The sequence below is a fragment of the Onychomys torridus genome, chromosome 17, assembly GCF_903995425.1.
Source record: "Onychomys torridus chromosome 17, mOncTor1.1, whole genome shotgun sequence".
NCBI classification, from domain to species: Eukaryota; Metazoa; Chordata; class Mammalia; order Rodentia; family Cricetidae; genus Onychomys; species Onychomys torridus.
Genome location: NC_050459.1, coordinates 9,680,621 through 9,701,938, shown reverse-complemented (window position 1 = coordinate 9,701,938; position 21,318 = coordinate 9,680,621). Strand labels below are relative to the sequence as shown.

The 21,318-nt window shown below is 48.5% G+C and overlaps 1 protein-coding gene across 1 annotated transcript in view; it reads left to right on the top strand.

Annotated features, from left to right (window-relative positions):
* Nucleotides 1-19,498, top strand: part of Tubgcp3 (tubulin gamma complex associated protein 3) — a 59,396-nt gene extending 39,898 nt beyond the window's left edge. The window contains exons 17-22 of the mRNA XM_036209465.1: nucleotides 3,523-3,658; nucleotides 9,341-9,429; nucleotides 9,528-9,659; nucleotides 12,832-12,972; nucleotides 17,595-17,711; nucleotides 18,446-19,498. Coding sequence (XP_036065358.1) covers nucleotides 3,523-3,658; nucleotides 9,341-9,429; nucleotides 9,528-9,659; nucleotides 12,832-12,972; nucleotides 17,595-17,711; nucleotides 18,446-18,604 — 774 coding nt within the window. The 3' untranslated portion in view covers nucleotides 18,605-19,498. The remainder of the gene's footprint in view (nucleotides 1-3,522; nucleotides 3,659-9,340; nucleotides 9,430-9,527; nucleotides 9,660-12,831; nucleotides 12,973-17,594; nucleotides 17,712-18,445) is intronic.
* The last annotated feature ends 1,820 nt before the right edge of the window (nucleotides 19,499-21,318 follow it).

Here is a 21,318-nt window from a genome sequence, read left to right as displayed (position 1 = left end):
GTATGAGTAAGTCCTGCGTTCCATCCCAGGCCCCAAAGCCAAAGATGCCATAGTAAAGATAATCGCATCGACTGTTAAAAAAGTGAACGTGCCTTGATGAGGAGGTAGATGGGTGGTCTAGGCGTGTCTTGTCAGAGTGACATTGTGTGCTGTGTAGCTAAGACTCAGGTTTGAATACAGCTTTAGCAGGACTGAAGGGAAACAGTTCCTACCACAGCTTTATTTTAATGACACACCTGTGACAACCGTGTCTGCTCCACAGGGTCAGTTTGTAGCCAGCTGAGTTGTTGTGACAGCAGTCTGGGCTGCCGGATGGAGGAAGAACAAGAAGGGACTCAGGTTGTTTCGTAGCTCAGCCAGGAATGTGTGTGTGTGTGTGTGTGTGTGTGTGGGTGGTGGTGATGGAGTGCTCTCCTGTCTGACTTAAGTGTTGTTTATGGGTGGTGAAGTTTTATCAGTTGCCATAACTATAGGCATATTCTTAAAAAAGCACAAGTGTTCAAACTCGTGTTGAGCTTTGCTTGTCCGATTTAATTGCATGTCGAAGGAGAGGGCTCAGTGCGTTCAGCTTGGCTGTGCCTGCGTGATGACTGCAGTTCAGGTCTCCGGCTCTCATGCTGAGTGGGCGTGGCAGCCCTCCTGCCCTGTGCACAGGAAGCAGAAGCAGAGGCCTCCTCGGAATTAGTGAGCTCTGGGTTCAAATGAGAGACTGTCTCAGTAATAGATGGAGAGCAGTTGAAGACATCTGCGTGCATATGCACCCATTACACACACATGCAAAAAGAACAACACAAAAGAGAAAAGGAAGCCTATTCTATAAATGCGGTTTTTTTCAGCTTTTCCCTTGGTTAATTTGTGTGTTACCTGTTTCCGTTCTATTCTCATTAATTGAGGTTCTCATTTTTGAACAGAATTTAATTATAGTAGGAATAAATCTTATAGCAATCATATAATTATATCTTGTATAATAGCAATGTTAGCTTCTACTAATTCTAAGATATAAAATGTCAGTGAAATTTTTGGGTAAGTCTAATTTGGGACGTTGTGAAATTCACAACCCAGGTTACCGAAGAACACATTAGCTAAATACAGCTCATTAACTATATGAAGTATTTCTGGTTGACCTTGCTTTTCATGAGTCTCAAGTTATTTGTGGTAAAGTCCATCCAGATTTAAGTGTGCTGAGGTCACTGAGTCTTGATTCCAGCTGCAGAATGCTGATTTGGAGGCCTTGTGGCCATGCTGTGTGCTGGTGCCTGAGGTTGATGAGGGAGGCTGAGAACAGGCATCATCAGGGCTGCTGTTCCACCCTGGGCAGGATGGAGACTCGCTCGCTGCTGAGGCCTCTGTAGATGAGGAGTCTGGAGCTTGCTGCTGTAACTCTGGACTTAGTCTTCCTTAGGGAGCCGTGGAGCCAGATGGTAAAACGGCTGTGGGTGAGTCTTGCTTCCCGGTCAAAGCAGTGATGTCTTCCTCCTATGTAGTCAGTACATGAAAGATGGCTTAGCTGAATTTTTAAAATCTGTGAGAATGTGGTACTTCAAAGGCCACTCTATGATGTATCATTATATAGAGAAGAATCTAGTAATTGACTCATGGCATCTAAATCAGTCATGCTTAATTTCTGTTATCACAGAGTGATAATTAAGAGTGTAGGAAGCAAGTGGTGTGCAGATAAGCCCCCAGGCCCCTGGGTTTGGTTTTCGATTACTTAAAGCAGTTTTCACTCATGTGTAGCTGTTTGCATGCCCTCCTCCTCCTCCTCCTCCTCCTCCTCCTCCTCCTCCTCCTCCTCATTCTCCTCCTCATCGTCATCATCATCATCATCATCATCGTCATCGAGTGCCTTCCAGAGCTGTAGGACAAAGTGCTAAATGGTCTATTAATGAACAACCCAGAGCCAAATAACCTGCCACCCAAGGAACAACATGCCCGCAGACCAGTAAAGCCATGGAACATGTGGCAAAACACAGATGAATAGAAATGGGTTAATTTAAGATAGAAGAGCTAGCTAGCAAGAAGCTTGAGCCATAGGCCATCCAGTTCATAATTAATTAATCCTCTGTGTGTTTATTTGGGTCCGAGCGTGGGTGGGAGAGATTTGTCGGGATCACAGGGCTGGGCAGGACCAGAGAAACCTTCAGGCTACACAGAGCCTGCCATTGATTGAGATAGGGAGGATGCATAGGCGGTCCTTGAGACATAGATGTGCGAGGTACACAGAAGAACACAAGCTAAGCTGGCCTGCAGTTATAGTTCCATGCTAAAGTATAAGGAGCAAGGTTCAGGTTCCAGGGGTCTAAGGAGACTGGCGTGGAGTCTGGACGGACCAGTGTGAGATGAAAGGGTAGGTTGAGCAGCACCCAGGGTCTCCTGTAAAGGCCAGAGGACAGACTTGGACAAGGCAAGGTTCTTTGGGGATCCGAGCTCCCTCAGAGCAGAGTGTGGCCTTCCTCCTGTGCTGAAGGCATATCCTGTGCGGAGTCGGTGCAGGCAGCTGTGACGGGGTGTGTGTATGTGCTTCCTCTGGTGGCACTTCCTGAACTAAATTCCGTGTAGTTTACCGATGTTCAAGTGTAACTGGATAGCCTGAAGGTTTACTTTGTGACACTTAGCCAGCACAGGAGGGATGACAGGAGGAGGCGGGAGGGGTCTCTGTGTCAGGACCCGTCACTTGGGAAGCCACATCCAGGGCATCAAGTAGAGGTGTTGGGAAGGAGTTGGTGATCCTGTGGTGATGACCTCAGGGTCGAGGTGCTGCTGGGCTAGCCTCTGCTTTTGTAGCTGTTGTCACTGAAGCAAGTGACCCAGAGGGTCTTAGAAGTTGGGGTCACAGCCAAGTGTCCATGTTTAGACTGATGTGGGCTGGGTTTAAAGTCCTGGCGAGTATGGCTAGAGAGTTAAGTGGCTTAAGAACGCTTGCTGCATTCCAGAAGACCCATGTTCTACTCCTAGTACCCACACAGTGGCCCACAACTGTCTGTAGCTACAGTCCCAGGGGGCCAGTGTCCTTTCTGGCCTCCAGGGACACCAGGCTTGCACATGGTACACAGACACACATGTAGGCAAAATGTAAAGCATCGAAGAATTGGGGGGAAAAAAAAAGCTGGGCATCGTGGTGCACATCTTTATCCTGAGCACTTGGGGGCAAAGGCAGGCGGACCTCTTGAGTTTGAGGCCAGACTGGTCTCCATAGCGAGTTCTAGGACAGAGAAACCCTGTCTCGACCCGGAGTGGGGAAGAAAAGTCCTGGTGAGCTGTCTTCCTGCCATACCACCTCTGCCCTGTGTGTCAGCTCCAGGAGTGACAGAAACCAACCTGCCACTGCTGCTGCTGGGAGTCCGCCTGCCTGGCCTATAGGGACGTTGTGGCCGTGAGGGGGTGGTTCTCCTGAAGCGTGCTGCTCTCCTTACTGTGTACGTCTAGGATGTGCTGGAGCCCTGTGTTTGCTGATCTCGGGAGGCTCGGGCCCGGACCAGGAGACTCTTTGCACAAGCCACGGCCTGTCTTTTGTCTCTGTAGGTGTTCACACGAGAGTGCATGGGCCACTACCTGAGAGTGTTTAACTTCCTGTGGAGGGCCAAGCGCATGGAGTACATCCTCACCGACATCCGGAAAGGACACATGTGCAATGCGAAACTCCTGAGGAACATGCCAGGTAAAGCCAGGGGAGGCCAGGGGAGCCTGCACCCCCCCACTGTCGCGCTTCCGACAGCCACCGTGAAAGTCGCAGAGTAACTGAGCTGGAAGACCTCACTGTCGTGCTTTGAGTTTGGTTTTATGAAAAGGCTTATTTGGATCATTGTGTCTTGACTTCATTAGAGATTTAGAGAAAATTAAGTCACGGTGGATTTTTTTCCCATGCCAAGAAGATTCTTTTAAAATCACATTTGTTTTTTCATGAATGTTCATGGGTATAGTTTAATTTAAAAAATAGTTAAAAAAAAAAAAAAAAGTGTGTGTGTGAGTGCCTGAGACTATGTATGTGCACTGTGTGTGCTTGGTGACATGGAGACCGGAGGAGGGTGTTGGGTCTCTGGAACTGGCGTCACAGACAGTTGTGAGCTGCCATGTGGCTCCTGGCCCTCTAGCCCAGGGTCTCTGAAAGAACAGACTGTGCTCTTAACCACTGAGCCGCCGTGCCAGCACCTAGTGTAATTTTCAAGGAAAGAAAACCTTCCAATAGGTCCTTGTTCATTTAAAATTCACTTAGCGCCTTAACTCTATTCTCTTGGAGGTGTTAGTTTTTATTTTGACCACTATCCGGGATGTGGACATGTTTTATATTTTGTAATTTAGAACTGTAGTTAAGGTACTTAGGCATTTAGTCAAGATTTTGTTAATGTTACAATATTGAATTATTTCAGTTGTGAATAATTTTGAGTTTATTATGTTGAAATCGATTATGAAAACATTTCATAAACCTCTCAAAGAACAACTGTACTGAATCTGCCCTTTGATTAGTAAAATTAATCATTATAAATAAGCAGCAGTTGTTGGAAGGAAGAGGTTTCCTTATCACTGCTTTGGTTGTAGGCTGACTGTAGACAGTTTCCAAAGGTCCAGACGGACGGCAGGCAGTGGTGGCCACCCAAGCCAGGGTGACCGCAGACAAGAGTGGCCTGCACCAGGGTCTTGACACAGCCAGATAGTCACGGATGCTGGTCCCTGGTTGGTGGCTGAGAAGGAACGGGATGTGGCTGGTTTCCTTTCCTGTGATGAAGCTGACAGTGTGGTAGATGAGCATGTCTCCTTCACAGCCTTCTCTCTCGCAAAGGAGCTGGCCTCTTAGGTCCTCAAGGAGAAAGAACAGTGTCTTTGTGCAGAGCTGAGGCAAGGCTTGTGCAGTGAGGTGTTGCCCCTCCCCACCCCTGTCTGACCCCGCAGTGTGTTTTCTTTGGTTCAAGCTGTTTGCTTACTCATGGAGATGCACAATGATGTTTAGACAAGTGTGGAAGAGTGTTCATCCTCTGGGACGGTTGACAGCAAAGCGCACTGGTTGGAGGCAGTGTGGTCTGTTATGCATGAGATACATAAGGAAGTGGCTGCAGGTTGGCTTAGTGGTTTAGAGTACTCTTGCTGAGGACCCAGGTTCAATTCCCAGCACCCACACGATGGTCACAAATACCTGTTAGTCCAGTCCCAGAGGAACTGATGCCCTCTTCTGACAGCCTCCGGCCCCAGCATGCATGTAGCGCATATGCATACATGTAGGCAAACTGACACTCGTACAACAATAAAACAAATACTAATTTATCATCACATAGTAAGAACAAATAAACCTAGAGAAACATAAGTAATAATTCCACTTGAAATTAGTGTGTATGAAGCGGCACATTATCCCTGGACTAAAGTGGTGACATTCTGCTTCTCTGACCACCGAGTAGGACTGACTGCTCCTGCTGGGTGTGGTCCGCAGTGAGGCCATGTCCCTGCGGAGCGGAGCGCTGCGTCTGCCCTGGAGGCACCCTTTCAGGTGGCCATTCACCGGTCAGTCACAGAACCTCTCGGGAGGCATTGTGGAGACTTCCTGTCACATGTCCTTCCCTCCAGTGGAGAACAGTCCAGGGCTGAGTGAGGGAAGGGCCGGCCCAGCGTTCTATGGTCACATGTCTGTACCATGGATTGAGAAGCCATGGAAGAGCCTGGAAGAAGGCGTGTATGACAGTTTCCCGGTCACTGCGTATGGGAAGCTTTGGTGACAAGACTTTGCCTGGGTGCCTAGGAGTCAGCCTCCTCCTGCATCACAGCCTCACTTGCCGCCACTGCCACTGCTGACATTTTCTGCTCAGTGTTCTTCTCTGCTCAGCTTGTCCCTGCAGCAGACAGTAAAGGTGGGGAGGCTGAGCCAGCCTGTTGTCTCCTGAAAAGCCACAGGAAACCAAGGGTTCGCTTTCTGCGTACATTCTGTTGGTTTTCCTTTAACCACATTTTATCACTGCTGATATAAGCATTGTTACTCTGTCTTCACTCTTGGGTGTGTCTGAAGCTGCTGAGCCACGGCCATCAGGGGCTGCATTGCCTGCATGTGTGCCGGCCACAGCCATGTCGGTTGCCTTTGGGAGGATGGCACAGTGGTTCTGGACTGAAGTGTAGAAAGGCAGAATGTATGCATTGCTAATCGTTGTAGGGAGAAGGGCAGGCACTGAGGAGTGTCTTGGGGCAGCCCAGCCAATCTGCATGGCCGCTGTTTTCTTTGTGGTGATCTATTTAATAATGATACATTTTACAGCGATGACACCTTACATGTCTTGCTCTTCAAAACCTGTGTGTGCGGAAACAGCTCTCCGCCTGCCTTGACAGTGCCACTGTCTATGAGATTAAATCTGCAAAAAAGTCCTCAGAACAGCACCCAGCTTGAGCCCAGCAGTGAGCCGTTGTCTTTGTGAGTGACACTTACCTGTAACTCACACACAGATTGAGGTTAGGAGGGGCGTAGGGCAGCTGGATGTTGAACACAGACATGAAGTAAAGTGCTAGTTCCTGAAGCATCTTTAAATCCAAGTGTTGGAAAGTGAGTCAGCTAGGTATTTAATGGAGCCACCTTAAACAGAGCAGGGCCAGGGGAAGTGCAAGTCGAGAGTGTGGTCTGAAGCTTCGATGAGACTGCCTCAGGGCATTTCTTTACAAAGAGATCTTGGACTTAGGGCCTGTCCAGGAGTGCCCTGCTGAAGATGCCTGGGACACTGAAGATCTTTGAGTAGCCTTTAGAGGGCAGTAGACAACCAGGAATGAATCTCTCTAGCCTCTTGGTAAGCAGAAGGGAAGGATGGTCATTAAGAAGATTTGAGTATTTACCTGCATTTGTGTATACGCACCATGTGTGCCTGGTGGCTTCAGAGCTGGAGGGGGGTTGGGTCTCCAGAAGTTGGCATTACTGACAGTTGTGAGCTGTTATGTGGGTACTGAGAAACTGAACCCAGGTTGTCTGCAAGAACAGGAAGTGCTCTTAACCGCCAGGCCATCTCTCCAACACCCTAATAGACATTCCTAACTTTGTGTGTAAAACTGGGTGTTAACCCAGTGGGGTACACTTGTATGTTCATTGCACCTCAGTGCTGGTTGGTGTTGCTCTGAGACCATTCTTAACAATTTTTATAGTTCTTCTGGGCCACCATAAAACATACTTAAGCATGGATTTTGTATGCATTTTCAGGGTACTGGATAGAGAGTCAGGGGATAGTAGGTACAAGTTATATTTTCAGATATAAAGGAATATGCTGTGCTTTTAAATAAAGTCCATATTCCTTAGCCTACCAGCAGCTGGCAGACTGTTTGGACTCCCTGGCCAGAGGGGACAGCCATGAGGGTAACAGATTTCAGTCGTGCCTGGAGGGATTGTGTTCTCAACTTTGTTTTCCAACAGCCAGTGACCTCACTGTCAGTTGTTACTATAGAAGAGTGGTCTCCTTTACAAGGTGAAGAAGTGACAGGTTCTCCTAGGAAGAAAACGATGTCTGTCCTGTGTGAAAACTGAAGAAGGTGCATGTTAACATTGGTCAGCATGGCCCTGGTCAGGCAGGTCTGTGGGCAGGGTTTGAGTACTGGGATGGAAGTGAATGCAAACAGATTTCCAACCAGATCGCTCAGCCTGGAGGCTGTTGCAGGATGTGCTCCAAGTGTGCAGATGTGATACGCATGGAGGTTTCAGTGTGCACTGCTGTGGTCTAGGGAGGATCCCCTGGAACATTTACCATCAAGGGGGAGAGGCAGAGCCCTTTCCTTCCAGCTCCAGGCAAAAACCCAGAGTAGATCTGAAAGACTTTCCTCAGAGGTTGCAATCATGCATACCTGAACGCCTCTAGATAGAGGAAGGCTGTGTCCTCTGCATGGAAATCAGAAGTCCAATTGTGTGGCTAGAGAGTTAGGTTAGTTAGCCCGGTTTCAGTAGAGAAAACCACACTCTGTTCTAGGCTTCAAGAGAGCTGGGAAGCATAGTCTCCTTGTCATGATGCACATCCACCCTTATGTGACTTTTCCCAGGGAGATGCGAACAGACGTCTGCTCACTCCAGACAGGGAACCAATTCAGACCACAGTAGTAATTACCCTGAAGTTGAGCTCTCCAGACCAGTGAGTTTATTGGGGTCAGGAATATTGGGGAGGGGCTGCTCGATGGAGCACGTGTGACTCAGAGGCAGCTGCATCACTGGAACCCCATCCTGGCTTGGGTACGACTAACCTAAGCTGTGTCCTTGGAGCTCGGCACCCCTGTAAATGTACAGGCAGCTCAACAGGGTAACAAGTCTTCTCCTGGCAGTGTCCTGCACCTGTAAAGACAGGCCTTACAGATTCTCTGGACTGGGGAGGTCTGTATTAACTGGTTCGCCCAGCCCTCTGTCTGGTGGGACTCTTGCAATTCCAAGAAAATGGCTACACAACAGCTGTATTCAGATTCAGATTCCAAATTTGGGGGGGGGGGGGGCCTGTGGAGTGTGATACTCCTCTGAGGGTCCTGGGATGCTGGGTGGGTGCACTCCTGGTTGAAAGCTACTAATAGTCACAGGGAAGTGGCCAGGCACCTGTCGTGTGGACACCTGGCTCTCTTCAGCTATCTGGGGTCCTGATGGGAGCAGTAAGGAATCTTTGGAGTTTTGTAGGGAAGGTGCTGTGCCTTCTGCACATGTGTGTCTGCTCCCTGGAGTCCCTGCCTTTCTTCTCACTGAATTAGGCCACCCTGGTCCTCTTGTCTGCAGTTGACTAGGAGGATGTAATTAGTCCATGTGTGGTGGATGGGCCAGACATAGAGAAGACTCAAGATGAGGCTTCTGTTTATGCATGATGCTCACTTGTATAAAATAAACTTTATACCTAGCCGTGTGCCGTGTATGTGTTGCATGCGGGCGTGTGCCCAGGACCAAGCAGAGACCAGAGGAGCGCATCATCTAGTGTGCTTCTCTGTTTCTTTGCACCTCCCTCCCTAGGCTGCCAGGTAAGCAGCCCCTGAGAGCCCCTGTCTCGGGCCCTCCAATACTGGAGTTACAGGCATGCACAACCGTGCTTAACCCTTTACATGGGTACTGGGCATCTGAAATCACGTCCACATACTTGCAAAGCAAGTACTCCTACCACTGAGCCATCTCCCTAGCGCTGTACTTATCTGTTAAGTATGATTGTATCTTGTTTTCATGCTGTCCCTCCTCAGACCTCATCTTTGGTAAAGTAATATGTCTCTCCATGATTGTATGGCCAGGTCCTTCAGCTAACGCACAGAAGTGGGTGGAGAGCTCGTGTCCTGCTCAGGGGTCTGGAACAAGGCTTGTGGCTTCGTTGGGGGCAGCTTGCGGCAGAGGTCTGTACTGTCACCAAGCACCTCCCCCAATGACCCCTGTCTCTTGCAGAGTTCTCTGGGGTGCTACACCAGTGTCACATCCTGGCCTCTGAGATGGTCCACTTCATTCATCAAATGCAGTACTACATCACCTTTGAGGTAAGCCGGCTTCCTGCCCCATGCTGTGTGGCTCAGCAGTGTGAGAGGTGTTGCCTCAGAAGAATAGGTCCTCCCCAAGTCTCAACTTGCCCTTTCAGGTTCTTGAGTGCTCCTGGGATGAGCTTTGGAACAGAGTGCAACAGGCCCAGGACTTGGACCACATTATCGCAGCACATGAGGCGTTCCTGGACACCATCACCTCCCGCTGTCTCCTGGACAGCGACTCCAGGGTAAGGAGTCCTGCAAACCAGGACCGAAGCTGTCTAACACAGCAGCTTGGGATCAGTGGTCACTGAGAACGGCTCATTAAACCTGGTATTTGAGGGTCACTTTCTGAACAGAATTGAAGCAAAGGTGAAATGAGCGTGTGCTGTCCCAGCTGCCGTGGCTGTGACAGCGGTGAGCAGCAGCACACTGTTGACGTGTACGGAGCAGGAGAATCCGTCATGAATGACGCCCTTGGAGCTGTGGCGGGATGGACACCAGAAAGGCACCTAAACATCGGAACAAGTGGTGGCATGTTTCAGAGTCCCAGCGAGTGCAGAAACTAGAGCTCTGGACGACTTCCTCCTCCTTCGTGCTGGGACTAGTCCCGGGCCGTGCATGCCCTAGACTGAGCACCCGTCCTGTTGTCGTGTCGTTAGTCTAGGGGTGGTGGCGTTTTAGTTAATGGCGTGTGGCTGCATGAGCTCAATCAGACTGTGCACATCTGAGCTTGAGCATCTCCTGGCCAGGGCTTTCTGCTGAATTCCTTTCTTGTAGAGGGCCCTGGTGTGGGGAGGTGTTGAGTAGCAAGGCTCTGGAGTTCCGATGTCCTTTAAAGATCTGGCTTGAGAAAGGACACGTTCTGAGCTTGAAGTAGGGAAACTGCATCTGTGTGAAGTGCCAAGAGCGTTTCTCAGGGTGCACTGCTCAAGACACATTCTGGGCATGTAGGGCGTGCTTCCCGCCTATACTTTCCAGGGCCTTTGTTTTGTGTTCCAGTCCTCTGCATTAGCCTACTGTGGTGGAGAAAAGTATTGATAAACTTCACTGTTACAGTGTGGCAGATAGTGATCAAAGGCACGTCTATGTGCAATTTGCTTTCTAGGTGCTGAAATGATGGCATAGAAGTGCGTAGTATACTTTGAACATAATTAGTAACTCATGCAGTGTGCATCTGAAGTGGTCTGGGGTCCTGCTGACCACTTCTAAGTCCAGTCTCTGTGAGGTTTATATTACAGTGGGTACCACATCTGTCACCTGGCACCCCTGTTTGTTATGAAGGTGGTCTTTGGCCATTCTGTGATGTGCCATAGATGTGGAACACCCACATGTGGTTCAGAGTCAGTGTTCACACCAATGACAGGCTCTCCTTGTGACTCCAGGGTTCTCCTGTTCCCAGAGGCACAGTGTAAATTTGTGGGAATTAAATGATAGGACTCACTATGGTAACTGACTTGTAGATGTAGCTGCTACCTTTTTTAAGCCGTTGAAGTCGTGTTTTGTGTTGTTTTGCATAGGTTGAACAGATGTGAACATCACCAGATGTAATGCTGGAATTGCTGAGGACTGCACCCACATGGGTACCCTCCCTATTCAGTGTTCCCCCTGCTAACATGGGGCTGAGCCATAAAAGGATGGGGGGACTGTGAGACAAGTTGAGTCACCCCAGCTCTCGCGTTTAGAGAATAGCTGTGTGGTCATGGGGAGTGTTTGGGGGTCCCAGCCTGCTCACTGAAGGAGCCCTGCCCCAGGCTCCAGCAGGCCTGGAGTTGTGCCACCCTGGGGGTTTAATGTAACCGTTGGCTGTTGTTTGTTTGCTCTAGGACAGGTCCTGCTCTGTAGCTCAGAATGCCTGGACCTTGTGGTCCTCCTGACTCTGGAGGACTTTGTCATCGTTGGTTCTAAAGAGACACCTCTTACATAACACAGAGGAAGACGATCTGTTGTGGACATAGTAATCTCAAGGGTGGCACTTTGATTATGCCACTTGTGAAACAGTCAATGATGACAATACACGGGGCTAGTTGGAAGGAGGATTGACAGGTGCAGATATGTGTGTGTCTCATCTTTTGTTTGTGGAGTGTTGGAAACCCTGAGCAGCCCAGTGAGACGGTGCAGGCTGGAAGCAGCGTGGAGCGTGCAGTTACAGACCCCTGGGACAGACCAGTACCCACAGTGCACACTTCACTTAAAGGAAACATCAGTTAGTGACCTCGAGGGCAATGCAGTGTTCCAAAAAGAATGTTTTTTTTTTTCTTTTTTTCTTTTTACATGACTACAATAGAGAAACTAGAGAACTACATCCATATCAAATTTAAATGGAGCCATCTCCATTCTTAGTTTTCTAGTTTCATCATAATAAAATTCTGACAGAGAACAGGATGAACTTGCTTGAGCCTGTGGTCAGTACCAGCCATATGGCTGCCTGTCAGGAATATGGCATCCCCTGACCGGGTCCTTCTGCCTCTCTGCAATGCTGTGTAGTTGAAGGACCCAGGTCACATGAGTGCATTATGGGAAATGAGAACCAGGGATTGTTTATTTACAGTGTCTGCTCTTGGGTTAGCTTGTTCTTAGAGTTGCTCAGCAAAGGCTCCAGTTCTGTTTGACTGGAGATTCAGTTAGCTCAGCTGTCAGTGACGCTGCCTTACATCTCAGCTTGGCCTAGAGATGGGCAGTAGGGATAGCATCATTAACTGTGGAGTGAGTGTGGGATATCTGCTTCTCTCCAGGCTGGCTGGAGTACGTCTTCCAAAGTGTGATGATCTGAATGAGGATGGTTCATGTGTTTGAATGCTTAGCCCCCAGTTAGTAGAACTGTTTGGGAAGGATTAGGAGGTGTGGCCTTGTTGGAGGAGGTGTGTCACTGGGGCTGAGCTTTGATGTTTCAAAAGCCCAGGCCAGCCTGCCTATGGATCAGGATGTAAAGCTTTCAGGTACTGCTCCAGTGCCATATCCATTTCCCTGCCATGATTTTGAAATTAAATGTCCTTTATAAGAGCTGCCTTGGTCCTGGTGTCCCCTCACAGCAATAGGACAGTGACTGAGACACAAAGCAAGAACTAGGAGGAGCCTCTCCATCCAGACACACACAAAGCACACACATGGTGTATAGTGTGTGTTCATCCTCAGTTCACACTTTGTGCAGTCCATGTTACTTTAGAACAGTCCATTCTCAAGACTCAGAATTCAGTGCTGTGGGAATCCATCAGCCACCAGTGAGCAACACTAACCGCTTTGGAAGGGCGGAGGCCTCATTACTTAAAGGCTTCCTAGTCACCACTCCTCCAACATGGTTGTACTGGGGACCAGTGCCTCTGAGGTTTAGAGGGGCAAAGCACTAGTGTAGTATCTGAGTAGAAATGCCTCACTAGCATGCTGAGGTTCTGTTCATTTAAGAACGCTGTGTCTTTTCAGGTACTTTTAAATCAACTCAGAGCTGTGTTTGATCAAATTATTGAACTTCAAAATGCCCAAGATGCAATGTACAGAGCTGCTCTGGAAGAATTACAGAGGCGGCTGCAGTTTGAAGAGAAAAAGAAGCAGCGTGAAATCGAGGTATGGTTTTAACTCAAGCTCTCACTGTTGGCCGGCCAGTCTGGGCAGCAGCAGTAGCTCTGCTGCTGAAATCGGCACACACACTGAAGCGGGTGCAGTCCACTCGAGTCAAGGAGGTTCTGACTGCTGTCCCATTGAGCGGTGTCCCAGTGTCCGAACTTGACAGTCTGTACTGTTGTCGGCTTGGCGCTCTGTTACTGACTTGAAGCTGAGGGATCAGACACTCTGACTTGCTTATTGATGCATGAGCTAGGTTTCCCTCGGACATTTTTGTGTATTCCCAGTAGCCTGAAATAATAAGATCTGGTAGACAAGTCAGGCTGCTGGTGGGGTTTCCTGTTCTTGCTCACCTGGACTGTCTGCTCTGTCTAGGTGCTTGTCTTGGGGTAATGAAAGGCAGGTTGTTTAGTTGGCAGTTAGGCTGGTTTACTGCCAGCCCATGTGAGGGGCCTGGCAGCCATGTCACAGGCACTGAAGTATGGTGGAGTTTGGAAGCAGGAGGATGTGTCCTTTTGGTACTACTGGGTTATCTCCTGGCTGCAGTGGTTTGTGGGTACTTCTGAAGAGCCCTGGGATTTACACACTCATAATCTCCTGATCCATGCCAAGCAGCCTGTGTGTGACTGACAGACGAAAGATTCTGATAATAGCTCGATGGCTGGTTGTGTGCATGGAGGTGGTCTTCCCAGATGTCAACTATCACTGACGGAAGAGACACGGCCACATAAGTGTGGGTTTCTTGGGTGTGTTTCAGAGGCCTTTGATTGTCTAGGGAGAGCCGTAATGCTGAAACTGCCTGCCTGCCAAATTTATTTAAATCCAAAAGGTAAAATAACTTTGCCACAGACATTCAGATGTGGGTCCACTGGATCCACTGTGCGGGATGGAGCTGGCCCCTGAAGGGGTTTCAGCGCTTGAGTGCCTTGCTGCGGGGGTTGGCTTCTGATCCTGTCATGCTGCTGTTAGGTGGAGCGGTCCCAGAGGTCCTTCCTTCTGCAATTCAGGCTCCTCTCTACTCCCTTCCCACTTTTCCTCTCAGAACCTCCTCTGTTATTATGACATTTCCAATTCAAATTTAGGATTGAAGGGCTTTTACTTCCTTCAGTTTTACAAACCACATTTTATACATTGACACTCGGTTCTAGCATTAGCATACTTACTTCCTGCTGCCTGTGACACCCACACTTCTGTACACACCCCTGTGCTCAGTAGGATTCTGGGACCAGCCACAGTAATTGAGAAATAGAGTGACTGGTGTTACTTCCCGAGCATCTGTCTCACTAGGTGAATGCATGCGGAGTCGCATTGTCCTGTCCCGTGAAGTGGGTTCATAACGTTGACCTCTCATCTCAGTGCATATTAACTGGCTGCATTTCTGCTGTTCTCTGTGTAGTAGAACATGGATATGAAACCACAAAATTTTTACTAATTGATGTACCAAATGGAAAATATGTTACAGAACATTTGAGATCATTCCCATACAGAAAGAACTCTTTGTGTTGGTCTAATAAAATTACTGTAACTCACTGTTGCAAAATAAAGGAAAAGATTGATTAATCCCCAGGAAGATCTGATTAAAGATCTGGGTGGCAGACCTGCTCATTGGTGAAGTGCTGAGAGCTTCTTAGGTGAGGGTGAGACTGGGAACTGCTTGCTTCGTACAGGGAAATAGGTTCTTTTGCAGAAGTGCTGGGCATGAAATTGAGGATATCCCTGAGGTGAATTATTGGCATGAGTGAGTGTGTTTCCCGCTATTTAGAAATCAGTTAGCACGCAGCAGTCAGTTTTCTCTCTGTCAGTGGTGGTTGTGACGAGAGTTTATAAGAAACGCCACTGACAGTCACTGTAACCTGCACATTCCATCAGGAACTCCGCAGCTTGACTTCCTTCAAGGTTTGGTATGCATCAAGGCTGCTGGAACCAGTCCCTGTGGATCCTGATGTTCTTCCAATTGTAACAAACCATCCTGACGAAAGCAACTTAGGGAGAAAGGGTTTGTTTCCACCCACAGTTCCCGGTGGAGGAAGCTTGAGGGAGCTGTATCAGCCATCAGGAACAGAGAGCCAAGAGTGCATATGATCAGGCAGGGCTCAGCCCACTCTTTCCTTTACATCAGTCAGAGCCCAGCAAATGACAGTGGAGGTGGGTCCTCCCACCTCAGTTGGCAGTTTAGAAAATCCCTCCCAGGCTTGCCTCTAGGTCAGCCTAATCTAGGCAAGTCTTCAAGTTCCCATACATTTTATCAATTTGATAACTAAAACTAATCACTACAACTCCCTGCTTTGTCTGCTTGACATACAAATACTTTACTTTAAGCCACACCCCTCTATCTTAGTTAGGGTTTCTGTTGCTGTGGTGAAACATCATGACCAAAAGCAAGTTGGGGAGGGAAGGGTTTATTTGGCTTACACTTCAGGATTGCTGTTCATCACTGAAGGAAGTCAGGACAGGAACTCAAACAGGGCAGGAACCTGGAGGCAGGAGCTGATGCAGAGGCCATGGAGGAGTACTGCTTACTGGCTTGCTCTTCATGGCTTGCTCAGCTTGCTCTCTTATAGAAGCCAGGACCAGCAGCCCATGGATATCACCACCCACAATGGGCTGGGCCTCCCCCATTGATTGCTAACTATGAAAATGCACCATAGTTTTGATCACAGCACAATCTGATGGAGGCATTTTCTCTATTGAGGTTCCCTTCTCTCAGATTACTACAGCTTGGCCAAGTTAGTATAAGACTAGCTAGCACATCATCTGTCCCTCGTCCCCAAAGTCTCATGTTGCTCTCCTAATGTAGAATGCAATCCAATTTTAAAAGTTTCCAGTCTTAAGAAATTCCATTGTTTTAGAAGTTCACAGACTCTGAACTATGAACTCCTATAAGATCAAAACAACTTGCATACTTCAACATAAAACGGCATGGAATAAACATTCCAGGTTCAAAAATGAAACAATCAAGGGCATGGAAAGGAATAATCAAACTAACACCTCAACTCCAACACGGCTAATACCAAATCCTGCAGTTCCATGTCCAGCTTCTGGGGCTCATGATGAAATCAGCTGGGCCCCAAAGGGTTCAGGCAGCCGCATTCCCTCAGCCCTTCCACTGTGGCACACACAGCTTCCCTCTCAGGCTTAGGCCAGATCCACTTCATGCCTGTAGCTCTTCCTTGGACATGTCTGGTGATCCTGGCATCCCCAACACTCTGAGGTCTCTACCACAGCTTCACACAGTGGTCGCTGAGGGCTTGCATCTCTACGGGGACCTCAACCCTGCCACACAGAGCTTGACCTCAGCTGTGCTCCATCACCCCTTCCTTCTTGTGTCTTTTATACCTTTAAAACCGATACCACATAGACACAGCCACCTTCTGGAGATGTAGACTGCCCCCATGAACCAAGAACCAAGCTGTATCAGCTTCTGTGTGCTGACCGAAGAAACACTTTTCCCTGTGTCCCAATGCAGACACCAGGTTTCTCTTTCATGATGCGGAGCTCTGTAACAGTCACAGCTGCTCTGTTGTCTGTACTTCATTGTCAAAAACTTGAAGCTTGTCCACACTCCTTTCTAACACATAGTTCATCATCTTTAAATTCAACTTGGCTCAAAATCTCTGGACCACTGGCAAGATGAAGCCAGGTTCTTGCTAACACGTTCCAGGACTGTGCCTGGTCCAGTTACTGACAGTTCTTGTTCTTGGAGGTCTCAGGAGCGAGGCCTGGCTGACTGGAGATAGAGGGTAAATGAGAGCTATTGACTGGACTAGTGGCTAATAAGAGGTGAGAGCACACATGTAAAACACTGAGAAGGAAATAGACTGTTTATTTCCTTAGGTGTATGCAAATAGATTGCTGCTGTAAATGAAGCTAATGGTCTACAGACGCCCAAATGGACTGCAGAAGATGTGCTAAAGGGGCAGTAAGCTGTCGAAAGTACCGTTAGCTCTGCTGGAAAGGCTCCACCCTCCCTAGCCACGGTTCCAAGTTATGACAGGGCCATTGCTAGACTGCATGAAGCACCTAAGGCCGATAGGGCTCAGAAAGAACAGGCCTGAGTTTTCAGTACCAATGGGCAAATCACATACAATGCAAATGAGCAACCCTAGCAAAACAAACAATTTCTCCAGACCAAGGTGTGCCGGGAATGCAAAGGTCCAGATCAGAAAATCTAGTCGATGGAAGAGAACTAGGTAACTCCCATACAGGCTGGCTGGACACGTGTTCAGTGAAGTCTACCATTTGCCGGGGTGAGGGATGAAATGGTCTCACTGTGTACAACCCAGTCTGGCCTCCACCGATGGGATTACAGGTATGGACTACCAGGCATGCCTGGCTGAATATGACGTTTTAGAATGAGAATAGATGAATGTGTCCAAGGGAGATTGCCAGGGGAGTTCCTGCTAGAGTCAGGAGTGCCAGCACTCAGCTGACTAGTTCCCTTAATGCCCACTGACTGAATGAGGAACGTGGAGGGACACAGGGCCATCTGTACCACAGCACACAAAGCCACAAGAAGACTGGTCAGTGGGAGTGGGTCGGTGGGAGTGGTGTCTGAGCATATGACGCTGTTGGCGGTACAGCAAGGAGGCGTCCAGCAGTTGAACTCGCTGCTTCTAATTGTCCAGGGCCAGTGGGGGGTGACAGCAGCTGAGGAAGAGGAGGAGAACCGGAGGATCCGAGAATTCCAGGACTCCATACCAAAAATGTGTTCACAGTTGCGAATATTGACACACTTCTACCAGGTGGGTACAAGCCATGGTGCCCTTTTCTGTGACGGGCTTGCTTTCAGAGGTTAGAGATGTGGCTCATCCTTGTCACGTGAGCAGCATCCAGGATGGGGTGTCTCGGGAGCTGGAGGTCCCCCTGAGGATTCATCCTCGCTGGGCTTTGTTCAGGGCAGCTGTATAGCTAGGATGAGAGCCTTGATGGGAGATTGGCATGAGGGACCTGTGGCTTCTCATGCTCCTCAGAGTGACTGCACTGAGCCTTGGGTGGTGCAGGCAGAGTGTGGCCTTGTCGAGAGATCTAAACTGTGAATAGTCACCCATGACTTTGCTACATCAACATCTGACAGAACTTGTGGCCTACATGACGGCTGCTTTCACAGTGGTGTGGAGCCAGTAATGGGTTTGAGCCAGAATCTGTCCCCCTGTAGAGTGATGACTGAGCATGCATTTGTAAGCCAGTGAGATGTGAGAGAAAGAGAGCGGTGGGACCCTGAGCTCTGTGCTCATCACAGAATAAGATGCCTTGGCATCCATGACTCTGTTTATTCCTGTAGTGTGAGTGCAGAGTGGGTGTCAGGAGGCCAGTTGTTCTTACATGGAATGTGTGCATTGCCTCTCTAACTGTACAGGCAGGGTCTCCAGGGGGAGCGGCACGGGCTGAGTCCCTGCTGGAGGCTCATGGGTACAGGGTGCTGGCAGGGGCTGTGCATGCACAGGGTTCCGGCTGACTCTGCTGTGGTTCATCCTAGGGTGTTGTCCAGCAGTTTCTGGTGTTGCTGACGACCAGCTCTGACGAAAGTCTCCGCTTTCTCAGCTTCAGGTTGGACTTCAATGAACATTACAAAGCCAGAGAACCCAGGCTCCGGGTTTCTCTGGGCAGTAGGGGGCGGCGCAGTTCCCACACGTGAGGCTTAGTGGGCTTATTAGGTGCCCACTCAAGCTAGACCCTCCAGGCAGCAGGGAGCTGCCGGTGCCCCCCTGTCTGCCCAGGCCACCGTGTCAGCACTCCGTCTGCTGGAAGAAGTCTCATTACCCACTGGACTTGAATGTAATGTCACCGAGTTCAGCAGGCTGCTCACCTACAATGTAGTCTTCATAGTTGAGAGACGCTGTGATGTGTTGGAGCATCTTATTTCCACCATGTAATTTATATTTGTCACTTGAAACAACAACAGCAACAGTTTCTTACCACAAAAAACTAGGGCAGTGATGTGTTCCTGAACTAAGAGTAATGTCACGCTATTTTCTAGCATCCTCTGTAGAGACAGCTTTTGTTACCATGATCACACTAAGTTGAAACTTGTCTCTAAGAAAAGAAAATATGTAAATGTTTTACTTTGGTTTTAGTGTTTAAGACACTAGCCTGCGTGAGGACATCGATACCCAAGCGTCGCCTTCACACACTTGTTCTTACTTTCTCTTCCAAAGTTTACATTTTGATATTTAGTTTGCTATTTCAAATAACTTGTAAAACAGTACAGAAGAACAGGAGCCATGTGGAGAGGGGTGTCCTGGGCTAGCACAGCCCAGCTCTGCAGACCACCAGCTGAGCACTGGATACGAATGAAGCAAGGCAGAATTGTTTTATTTTCAAAATTCTGATAAGTGTTGGAAAGAAATCAGCTTGGATATTGGAGGGTTCCCTTCTTGCCTATTTTTTCATTGTAAATATTTATATACTACTGACCAGATGATGGAGGGAACTGTTTTTTTGTAAAAATGTCCTATCCAGTCACATAATTATGCCTTTTTTATGTTGCATAAGTGAGAACTTAGAGAATTAAAGACCATTATCTTTCAGATGTTTTGCCTGTTTCTTGAGTAGTCTGGGAAAACTGTCCGCTTCCTGGGTCTGTGAGTTGGAACTGGTGGAGTTTGGTTGACTGTGTTCCGGTACATGTGCATTTGCATTTGTGAAACTCATATACCAACCACTGCAGTGCAGAACTTGAGGGAGAACAAGCAAGCATTGCTGTGCACTGGTCCTTCCTACCAGCTGTCAGCACAGCTTGCTCTCTTTAAAGTTCCGGGGCACTAGAGAGCCCGGGCATCACAGGAGTGAATTCACGGTGAAGGCCAGGAGTTCCTAGTACATAGCTTTAACTTAATCTTACCTTAAAAGTTTACAGATGCAAAGCTGGGTGTAGAGGTGCATGCCTGTGACCTCTACCTGGGTAGCTGGGGCAGGAGGACCAGGAGTTCAAGGTTATCCTTTGCTACACAGGGAGTGTGAATGATAGGAAGTCACAACATGCTCACACGGTTGGGCTTGCCCGACGGATGGCCTAGTTATTTCCGGTTCAAAATAGCCTTTTCCAGGTCAAAACATCTCTGCGAGACTGCGTAAAGCGTGTGCGGCCATGTAATCTACGCGCATGCGTGGAGTAGCCACATGTGGTCCTGTACGCGTGCGCTGCCCACTCTTTAAAAAGCTGGCGCCATTTTGCACAGTTCTCTTCTCTTCTTCTCCTCTCTTCTTGTCCCTTGTGGCCTGTCACGTCTGTCTCTTCCTATCCTATATTAATAAACAGCTCTTCTTTGGATTTGTCGTGTTTGGGATGTGTTCCTCGCAGGGTAAGAGCACCAAAATAACAGTGAAACTGCTTGGGATTCATAAGCCCCCTTGCCCCCCAAAATTCATAAAACCAGGACTTTGAAGCAAGTTTCCACATTGCAAGGCGTTGCAGCAATTCTGGTGTATGCTATGTTCCCAAGGAAGGTTTCCAGTGTCATTTGATCATGGGCACTGCTTTTGTCTTGTCTGGTCCCAGTTCCTGCAGGGTTAATCTCTGGAGGAACCCCACATCCTGCTCTCGAGTGGCTCCTTTCTCGGGCAACTGAGTAGGAAGAGGCTGGCTGGCCTGGGCCTCACTGTGCCCTGCCAGGCTTTCTCGTGACTACTGCCCCCCGAGAGCTGAAGTAGCACACCCCTTCACCATCCAGAGAGGGGGATGTGGGAGAGGGGGTCCGTTTTCCTTGGGACACAAACACAACCACCAGTGCCCTCATGGTGGCATGGCAGGGAGATAGCTATGCATCAGGCATAAGAAAAAGAAATCTGCCAATCTCACGTATGGTGGCAGATGGCTCTGTGAGTAAGCCCCTGGGCAGATAGTTTGAAAAAGATGAACACACTGTACCCGCCTCTCCTGGGTAGATGCTACAAATGATGTTTTGACAGTGAATGAGGAGATAAACACCTCTCAAAAGACGTGCATCTGTGAGAAAACATTTTGAAAATGGATTTTCAGAAACGTTATAAAATTTTTATGATTTCGTTGGTAAGGATGATGTGTGTTTCTGCTTTTTTTTGTCTGAAACACTTAAGAAATACCACAGTGTGGTTTTAAAACTCATCCAAAATGTTCAAGGCGGTGAGTTTTGGTAGCTGCCCCTACTTATCAAAACTGACAGTTCAGCACATTTACTCCAGAGCATAGGTATTTACTGGTCCAACTTCAACACAAGCCTGGCAATGTGGCTGGACATCCAACAGAGTTTGGAGTATAGCTGGTGAGGCGTGTCTCTGTCCTGCCCTCTGTCCCGCAGTCTGTCTGGGGACCATTGTTTTCAGGTATCACAGTCACAGGAGCCGAGTATTAGAACTCACTGACTGAAGTAT